At 42.1% G+C, this 10,819-nt stretch overlaps 1 protein-coding gene across 1 annotated transcript in view; it reads right to left on the bottom strand.

The window, feature by feature from the left end:
• The window catches only part of ZNF25 (zinc finger protein 25), a 25,105-nt gene extending 16,351 nt beyond the window's left edge, over positions 1 to 8,754 (bottom strand). The window contains exon 1 of the mRNA XM_040454295.1: positions 6,984 to 8,754. Within this exon, the coding sequence (XP_040310229.1) occupies positions 6,984 to 6,998 (15 nt within the window). The 5' untranslated portion in view covers positions 6,999 to 8,754. The remainder of the gene's footprint in view (positions 1 to 6,983) is intronic.
• Positions 8,755 to 10,819: the final 2,065 nt, after the last annotated feature.

Raw genomic sequence — 10,819 nt, forward strand, 5'->3', positions numbered from 1 at the left:
GGAGGGGAGTTACTGTTTAATAGGTAGAGTTTTCGTTTTCCAAGATGAAAAAAGTTTCAGAGATGGATGGTGGTGATGGTTGTACCATGATGTGAATGTACTTGATGTTACTGAACTATGTAATCAAAAATGGTTAAAATGGTAAATTTTATGTGTATTTTGCTACAATTAATAAAAGCAAAAGCCAATACCCACAAAACGTACTAAAAAAACTATAAAAGTATCAAACGTTGGCATACACAGCAGACTTGGATCAAAATCCCAGAAAAAAAGAAATTGATTGGAATGAGTCCTATGCCTTTAATTCGTATTCTCAGGGCATTTTCAAATTTCATAAGCAGGGAAAAAATGCAGGGCACAAAATATCTTAGAGCTGGCATCTCAGGAATAAGGATAAGAAGCTAGTTCTGAATAGAATGTAGAAAAGGAAAAGAGAAGCTGATCTCACTATAACCATGAGAACAAGCCCCTAACCTAGAAAATTACAAGTTTTCCAAAACCTCTAAGAGACCCAAGAATCCAAAGATGAACAAAGGAAAAAAACTCAGAAGAGAAAAGAAAACCACAACTTCTTTCACTTTTGGGGGCTAGTAGGGGACAGAGAGAACCAGGCCAACTTTTCGCAAAATGTTCATGTTTGCTTGCGGGCTTCTGTGACGTATTAGAATCGCTAAGAGCTTTAGTCACAAAGCAAGTGATCGCCAACCTGCCATTTGATACTATCTGGTTTCATATTCAAAACAGAAGCCTAGTGTCTGCCTCACTTTTATTTCCCAAGTGTCTCAAGGTGATCAATTTATTTTGAGTTGGAGAACCAGGGAATGTTTTAGCAGCACATATAATAAGTCGGGGAAGCAGTTTCTGGAACCACATAGGAAGGTCCATAACAGACACGGATGCTCTGAAGTACAAATAGCCACCAGTTTTCCCCCGAGCCCTCTACTGAGTACGTGGTGTCAACCCTCCAATGGCTGGGGGCAGAGACGATGGGCAGGACGAGAGGTCTCAGATGGGGAAGGCTCTGCAGAACTTCTCAGTTACTCCTCAGTAGCCTAGCTGGTGGCTAGGCTGAACAGCAGATCACTGGAGACCTGGTGGCGGTCAGATCCCAAGCTGTGCTGAAGAGAAAGCCTGCATTCTGCCCTTAAATCATCTGAAGCCAGTGGTGAACTGACCCTAATGTCCAGGGTCAGCTCAAGTATATCTTAGATCAGTTTAGCAACCAGACTGATGAAGGGATGTGCCTTTTTCTGGAGCTATTATTTACTTTGACCTCTACTATCCCTTTATAAAATGTCTAGCACATAATACAGAATTAGGGGACATGCAAAAAAGTAGAAAATTTTGATACATACTAAAAAAAAGAAGCCTAGGGGCGCCTGGATGGGTCAGTTGGTTAGGCGTCCATTGTCATGATCTCAAGGTTAATGGGATCAAGCTCCATGTCAGGCTCTGCATGGACAGTGTGCAGCCTGCTTGAGATTCTTTCTTTCTCCTTCTCTCTCTGCCCCTCCCCAGCTCACACGCATGCACACATTCTCTCTCTCTCTCTCTCTCTCAAAATCAGTAAACAGACTTAAAAACAAAGAAGCCTATTGAAGCAGACACAACCTAGATGTTGGGATTAGCAGATAAGGGCTTCAAAGTAATTACAATAAAATGTTAAATGACTTCATGAAAAAACAGACTGGAAATGAAAGAATGGGGAGTCATAGCAGAAAAAACAAAAACCCAGGAATTTTTAGAATTAAAAGATACAGTATCAGAAGTAGATTCTGTGGGCTTATGAAATGAAGAGAATTAACAAAACAGAAGGAAACTATGAACTTGAAAAAAAAACTCTGTTCAACAGAAATATTCAAACTAAAAAACTAAAATAGCCTCCAAACTAAATACAGCATTTGAAGATATTCAGGACAATATGTACATGGTGTCTAACATTTGTGTAACTGCAATCTTAGATCTTAGGAAGAAAAAGAGAGAATGGGGCAAAGAAAATATCTGGAAGTGTTCAAGAATTTCCTGAAATGATAAAAGGAACACACCATAAGTCTTTATCATCCCAGAGGGATAAAACAAAACAAACTGTACCTAAGCACATCACAGTCCAACTGTCAAAAACTAAGGGTAAAATGGAAAATCTCTTTTGTTTTTTAAGGTTATTTATTTATTTTGAGAGAGAGAGGGAGAAAGAGTACAAGTGGGGGAGGGCCAGAGAGAGAGGGAAGAGAGAGAATCCCAAGCAGGCTCCCTGCTGTCAGCACAGAGCCTGATGCAGGGCTCGAACTCATGAACTGTGAGCTCATGACCTGACCCAAACCAAGAGTTGGACACTAAACCGAATGAGCCACCCAGGCGCCCCAAGATAAAACTGAAAATCTTAAGCACAAGTGGGGGAAAAAGACACATTATGTTCAGATGAGTAACAATGAGACTGACATCTCAGAAACAGAAGACAAAGGCATCCTATAAATGCAGAAATGAATAAAATGCTCAGCATAGAGGACTATATTTGGCAAAAAAATATCCTTCAAAAACCAAGGTGAAATAAAGACATTATCAGAAAGACAAATGAAGTGAATTTGTTGCCGTCACTCCTGCACTACATGAAATGATAAAACAAGCTGCTTCGGCTGAAGGGAAAAGACATCAGAGACAATCCCAGACCTGTAGGAAGGAATACAGATACCTGTATATACAGATATTTGTATAAACATAAAGCAGTATTTTATGTGCATACACACATGCATACTCAAGTTACTTTAAAAAGTCAATACCGTTTAAAGTAAAAATAACAAATATTTGGGGTTAAAACTGTATGTAAAATTGAGCTATAAGACAAGGACTACACGGGTGGGAGGATGTAAATTGAATTATGCTGAAGAAAGTTACTATGTTGTTCATGAATAAATATTACTTGAAGACACAGGTGATAAGTTAATGGTGCATACTGTAGTCGCCAGGCTAAGCAATAAACAAAATAACACAAAAGTAGAGCTTAAAAGTCAATAATACTCAAAATGCTCAACCTACACAAAGTACAACAAATCTCATTAGGATAATGAAAAATCCACACACAAACGTACTAGAATAAGATCTTAAAAATAGTCCAAAACACACAAATTTACTTTAGATGTCTGACAAATTAAAAGGTGGGTTTTCAATAGTATAATATAGTGAATGCTTTCAATGTTTTAAAACAGAAGAACTTCCAACCAAGAGTTGTATACACAGTGAAAAAGTTCATTTATATTTCAGAAAAACCAAAGTGAGAATTTTCCACCAGCAGATCCTCACTAAAACAAGGAAACAACCAGAATAAAAACAATAATTATAAGGGCACTTGGGTGGCTCAGTCGGTTAAGTGGCCGACTTCAGCTCAGGTCATGATCTCAGTTTGTGAATTCGAGCTCCACGTCGGGCTCTGTGTTAACAGCTCAGAGCCTGGAGCCTGCTTCAGATTCTGTGTCTCCCAATCTCTGCCCCTTCGCTGCTCATGGCTCTGTCCCTCTCTCTCTCAAATGTTTAAATAAACGTTAAATTTTTTTAAAAAAAAAACAGTAATTATAAAGGATGTTTTCAAAGAGAAAAATTTATGCCAATACAACTTTAGGGATAAAAAAGATCTAATTTGACCAAAATGGCTATGAACAAATAAAAAGATACAGGATCTGCAGAAAATGAACTTTTCTAAGAGTTGGTCGTGATGACTGTACTCAAAGTTACTTCAAAAAACAAAAAGGCTCGCTAGTCATTTGTGCTGTCCCAAACTGACCGTTCAACTCAGCAATTAGTTACAGAGCCTAACACAGGGGAAACACTGTAGCACCGTCGAGTGAATTCTGGATCAGGAGAATGGCACATAGATACACATTCAAAACTGACAGAAGCACAACTGTAGAGTAGGTAAGTTTGGTTTTGTTTGTTTTTTTTTTTTTTGAGCTTCCTCCTACGTTATTTCTCCCTCTTTCCAAAGCCTCTTTCTCCCACTATCATGCCCAAAAGCTATGATTTTTAGTTAGTAACAGATAATGTCTACATAGGGGGGGTGCCTGGGTGGCTCAGTCGGTTGAGCATCTGACTTTGGCTCAGGTCATGATTTCACAGTTCGTGAGTTCAAGCCCCGCATCAGGTTCCACGCTGACAGTGGGGTTCTCTGTCTCTGTCTCTGTCTCTCTCTCTCCCTGCCCCTCCCTAGCTTGCTCACTCTGTCTCAGAATACATAACAAACTTAAAAAAAAGAATCCAATACCAACAAGCCCTGTGTAATAACTGGCTGTAAAATGTCTGGGGCACTGGGTGGCTCCGTCAGTTAAGTGGCCAACTCTTGGTTTTGGCTCAGGTCATGACCGCACGGTTCATGGGTTCAAGTCCTGCATCAGGCTCCACACTGAAGCTGGGGGCCTGCTTGGGATTCTCCCTCTCTCCCTCTCTCTCTGCCCCTCCCCTGCTCATGCTGTCTCTGTCTCTCTCAAAATAAACAAACTTAAAAAAACTTCAGCTTAAAAAAAAAAAGATTGGGGCGCCTGGGTGGCTCAGTCAGTTGGGCGACCGACTTTGGCTCAGGTCATGATCTCGCAGTCTGTGAGTTCGAGCCCCGCATTGGGCTCTGTGCTGACAGCTCAGAGCCTGGAGCCTGTTTCAGATTCTGTGTCTCTGTCTCTCTCTGACCCTCCCCCCTTCATGCTCTCTCTCTGTCTCAAAAATAAATAAACATTAAAAAAAAATTAAAAAAAAAAAGATAATGTCTGTTCAAAAAATTTATGATACAGTAGAAATACCATGTCAGAAGTTGGGCTGTGATGGTTATGTAAGACTGAGTATGTCAAGTGCTTACCAAAGGGCTGGGAATTTAAAACAAAGATATGGTTACCACAGAACTCAGCATTCATTTTTCTCTGGGTAATGAATGGTGAGAGGAGATTAAGGTGGGGCACACAGGGGCTTCCAAGATACTAGTAATAGTCATTTCTTAAGCCAGATAGGGGATACAACTGTGTTTCATTAATATTCCCTAAATTTTACATATACATTATGCACATTATTTTGAATGACTTTTAACTAATTAACTAACTAACTAACTAAATAAATAAAATTGAAATTCAGTGTTTCTCCAGCCCACAAGGTCCTAGATATTCTAGCCCCTTCTACGTCTTTGATTTTACCTCTAGGTCATTCTTCCCTAGGTTGCCTCTAGCTTCAATGTCTTGAATACTGTTTCTGGAACACGCCTCAAGGTGCTTGTATTTATTGTTCTTCCTATCTAGAATGCTCTTCCCCAAGAATTGTACTTGGTTCCCTTATTTAATTTAGGACATTTCTCAAATATTACTTTAAAAAAAAATTTTTTTTTTAATGTTTATTTATTTTTGAGACAGAGGGAGACAGAGCATGAACAGGGGAGCGGCAGAGAGAGAGGGAGACACAGAATCTGAAGAAGGCTCCAGCTCTGAGCTTTCAGCACAGAGCCCGACGCGGGGCTCGAACTCCCGGACCGTGAGATCATGACCTGAGCCGAAGTCGGACGCTTAACCGACTGAGCCACCCAGGCGCCCCTCAAATATTACTTTTTAGAGTGGCGTTCCCCAATCAACTTATCCCCTGTTCCTCACTTCTCTGTATCATGCTGTCCTTGTAACTGCTTGTTTACCTCTGAGCACATACACGAGGAATATCACTCAAATGCTGACACATATAGAAAATATATCACATTTATTCGTATCCTCACCAATCTCCCCGGAAAAATCTTATATATTAGAAGTTGTCTGCTTCACAGCGGAGGATACAAGTTTTCCAAAATTTTAAGTTTCACTTGAAACCTCAACTTTTTTTTTTTTAATTTTTTTTTTAATGTTTATTTATTTTTGAGACAGAGAGACACAGAGCATGAACGGGGGAGGGTCAGAGAGAGAGGGAGACACAGAATCTGAAACAGGCTCCAGGCTCTGAGCTGTCAGCACAGAGCCCCGACGCAGGGCTCGAACTCACGGACCGTGAGATCATGGCCTGAGCCGAAGTCGGACGCTTAACCGACTGAGCCACTCAGGCGCCCCGAAACCTCAACTTTTAACATTGGCAATAAATACCAAGAGTCATTTTCCTTGAAGTGACAGGCTCACTTCAGCCATTTTTGGGAAAATGGTAAATACTTCTCCGAATAACTATAGTTTGTCTGACAGTTGCTCTTTCAAGCAAAAAAGGTGGCTAGGAGAGCTCACAAATCAGTTGCACAAGTGCTTTTCCTAAATGACCAACCATCATTCCTCAGTATGCAGCAAAAAGAACTGTATGTGCACTTCCCATTTGGTCATACTGAATAGTAAAAAGGGGTGTGTTTGGGGGGGCGCCTGGGTGGCTCAGTTGGGTGTCCGACTTTGGCTCAGGTAAGGATCTCACAGTTCATGAGTTCGAGCCCCACATTGGGCCCTGTGCTGACAGCTCAGAGCCTGGAGTCTTCTTCGTTTGGATTCTGTGTCTTCCTCTGTATCTGCCCCTCCCCCACTTGCACTGTCTCTCTCTTTCCAAAATGAGTATTAAAAAAAAAAAAGATGGGTATTCGGGGGGTCAAAATGTAATAAAATTAGTTACTTTTACTGTTTCATCAAGGCTGTCCTTAAGTGAAGGTGAATTTTTTACTGTTGAGTACAGTGTTGAATACAATCACCTGCTATCATTGTCTCATTCATGTCCAACAGCAATCTATTCACCACTGCTTTTACACCATCAGTGTAAAAGGCAATTTGCATCTTAGTATTGGGTTCTGACCTGATACACTCCTTTGAAAAGGTCTTGGGGAAGCCAGGGGTCTGCATTCTGGAACTGCTGTGTTATTCAAACAGTATTTTCCCTGAAGGTGATTTTTAACTATTTCCACTTTTCTAGTTTAATATATGGGCTCTTTTTCATAAAACTCACTGAAAATACACACACACACACACACACACACACACACACACACAAACAGGGCTAAATAAATGACTCACCTGATACTTGTTCATGTTCTGCAGCTCTTGGGAAAGGATAGAAACTATGAAGCCAGAACAGGGAAAGGTGGAAGACAGAAGTCTTAAGAGACCTTATCTTGCCGCTCAGGAATCACCTGTGAGAAATTTCCATACATTTTAGTCAAACATAAACCCCTAGGAAAATATCCCTTTGAGCCATGAGAAGGAATAGAAAGGGGCATGATAAAGGAATACCCACCTGTCCACTGGTGACTCTGATACAACCTCGATGAATCTGGGAAATTTTTGAGTGAATCTAAACATTTCTTTCCTACTAGCTGTTTTGCAAATTATGTACCCATTTACTAAATAATACAAAAGAATTGAAAACTTAAACATCCAATAAGAGCAAGTTAGGCAAAATGTATAACACATATCCAAAGTGTGGATCCCTATGCTGGCATTACAAATGATGTTGAAAAGAACTGATAAAGAAGTGTTTGTTACATAACAATTGTTCCTATTAACATTATAAACCCCACGAAGTTAGAAAGTCTTCAGAGCTCTCAAAAATTAACATGTCTCTTCTCCCTAAATTGCAGTTTCTCAAAAATCACTTCTCTAAGACACCAGTTTTGACTTAAGCATGGTGCAGTGGACCTGGAGACTTTGGTTCCGTGCTAGTCTCTGGCATTAACAAACCTAGTGACTTCGTTTCAGTGGTATTATATTTAACGTGAGGAGGGATTAGATCTAATTTTTAAACTTTCACGTACCATTTTGATTCTGTAAATTTTCACTCAGTGCCACAATCCCAACAGTACCCTGGAATTCACTGTCCCCTCCAAGCCTGGGCTGGGCCAAGGGTAAAATTTAATTAGGCCTCGAAGAATTATGACAGGGACACAAATCTAACTTCTAAAATAACAATTTGACACCATAAATCCCAGAACAGGCCCTTGATGTAGGTAAGCAAAAGGTAACTAGATGCCATAATGCTGAGATAGCAGAAAGCTCTTCCCGATGGCCTGATGCTTACAAAATGCCTAATAATAAGCCCAGATACACCAGCCAGAGGCATTATGATAGCACCTTAATAACACGGAGCAAGGATGAAATTCTAGTTTTTGTCTTTTTAACAAAGTGTGTCCCATTCCCCCTCTAGAAAGTAGTCTCCGGCTTGGAGAGGATTCCCAGCTTCTCCAATAATATGTAAGATTCAGGGCTCAATTTACATGTGTAACAGTCCTCTGAGAATACAAATAGGTTGGAGAATGAGGGAAGGGCCTCAATTATCCTTTTGACACAAGGGTTCTGAGGAAACCTCAAGAATTTTTGTTAATTGAATACTAGGTTAGGTCCATTACACTCCACAGTTATGCTTAGGGACAATTATTGTACTAAATACAGCCCAAGGCTGTAGGAAACCGCATGAACCAAAGAGTAAATAAAACGAATTTACCCACCCCCGTCACCGCTAACGCTGAGTAAACCAATCAATTTCCGACCTTTCGTACTCCTGTTTATTAAAATGGAGGTGGTTAATGCCGATTCAAAGGATGGTCATGATGATTATGATTAAATGAGCCAAGAATGAAAAGAACAGCATACCTCGGTAATAATAAAAGCAGCTCACCTTTATTGAGTCCTTATCAAACTTTATATATACGGCCCTATTTAATACAGCAAACAACCCCAGTAGTTAGTGTGGTTATTTTACAGATGAATGTCCGAGTCGTACCCAGGTCATCCTGCCCAGTTAAGTGGCGGGCACCGGACGCGCGCAGGTCCCCCGGGCTGACACCGCCGCGGCGCCGACAGCCACGCCAGCAGCCACGCCAGCGCGGACGCGGCGGGCCCGGGGTCCACGTCACGACAGCCGTTCCCCCCGCGTCCCTCCCCGCTGCTCCCGCGCCCCAGGCCAACTCGGGCCGCCCGGCTCCGCAGGTCGAGAGCCAGGCTTCTGGGGAGGGGCGGCAGGTGGACAACGGGCTTCCCCGCCAAGCCCCCTGCCCGGCCCCCTCCCCAGTCCTCGGAGGCCAGCCGGGCGCTCAGAGGGGGGCGGCGCCTTCCAAGTTCTCCGACTCGTCGCAGCCGCGAAGACCCGGCTTCCCCCCGCCCCCGGCCTCGCACCCGCAGAGAGGCCTCCGACACACCTGCAGGGGCTCGGCCACCGCTCCCGGCCCGCGCAGGTTCCAGGCCCCGCCCTCTGCCGCACCGCGGAGACCTGCAGGCCCCGGAGTCCTATGCCGCCCTGGGGCAGGAGACAGAAGATGGCGACTATCAAAAGGAGGTGGAATTGCGCATGCCCAAAAGCCCCGCGCGCCTCACTCTGGAACTACGCTTCCCAGAAGCCTCGATCGCAACTCCATTTTGGATGACATATGATAATATGGCCTGGCCTCCTCCAGCCGCCGGAGCGCTGCTGGGATTTTTCGGGACGCTCCCCCCGTGATTACTCACAGTGACAGCTGGTGACAAGTGGCAGCCCGCAGTCAGGGGGCTTGAAAACAGATAACTACCCGGAAGCGGTGCGAATATTGATCAAGTACTTGAAACCAAGTACAACAATACATTCAAATAATGTCCACTAACATCTGACTTTTATTTTAGGAATGCTAGTTTTCAAAATTATGCAAATGACACGTGAAATTTGTAATAAGGAGAAAATACGTATAGGCTAAAACAGAAAACTAGTACCACACATACCATTGCCCAAAAGAAAGAAAAGTTTAATGTGAGTGCACAGTCTGAGATTTTTTTTTTTTACTCATTTTATGCTAATAGTATAAAATAACTCCTTTCACTAGGGAATATGCACTGAATATGCAGTGATTTCCTGGTCAGTCACATTATGACATTAACTTAGTTCTGTGCCAACAGAAATAAATTTCCATTCAGTGTAATGACAAAAAAAAATTTTTTTTGGTAAGATTAACTTTAAAACCTAAAATCCATGTAGACAAAATATACATACACATTTGAGTATGTGTATATTATGTATACATACACACATAGCTGGCTCGCAGGGTGGAGCAACTGGATGTGGGAGTCCCAAACAGACCAGGTTCAGCCACCAATTGCTGAGAAAATCCAAAGGCAGAGAGACCAGCGGTAGTGAAACAAGAAAGGAATTTACTTTTAGTGAGGCTAACACTGGGAAGACAGCGGACTAGCATCTCAAAGACTGTCCCCCAAGTGCTAAAAATCCTTCCAGGTTTATTTTTCAAAATGTGGGGCAAAGGATGGTGGGTACTGCAGGGAGGCAGTGAGAGTCGAATGATCACTGTCTTGGAGTCAAACATGGGTGGGGTCTTGCAGGCTCGGGGTAGTCCTTATTCCTTAAAAGGGTACTGTCAGGTTTGGGGGGGGGGTGGATGCTTGGTCCTCAGGGTCCTCCACCTGAGCCATGAGACCAGTTGCAAAGAAGGATGCGACTAGAAAATCTGAGGTCAAAATGGAGGCAGCCCAAGTCCTCTTTCATATACCCCAGTGTTCTGGATGGGAGGTGTTGGAAAAATAATTAAAAATAAAGGGTCATCTTAATTCTGCCTAAACGAGTGATTTCAGATTTTGGCCTGCAGAACCATGGATGTAGTTACTATTTACCGATGAAGGATAATTCACCCATAGATATACAAGTATTTTTACACAATAAATGTATCATTTTTATTTACTGTTATATTTTATAACTATATATATATATATATTTCTTTTTTTGTAACTGTTTTATATATTAAAGTACCTGCCTTATTCTCAAGAGAGTCTGTGGTGGTCACTCCCACAAGCGATGGACACACACAAATATACAAGTCATACAGAAATAACCTCTTTAACAAAAATGCATACACCCAGACTCACTGACACAATAAATA

Source organism: Herpailurus yagouaroundi, unplaced genomic scaffold (genome assembly GCF_014898765.1).
Source record: "Herpailurus yagouaroundi ecotype Mexico unplaced genomic scaffold, PumYag 211, whole genome shotgun sequence".
Lineage (NCBI taxonomy): Eukaryota > Metazoa > Chordata > Mammalia > Carnivora > Felidae > Herpailurus > Herpailurus yagouaroundi.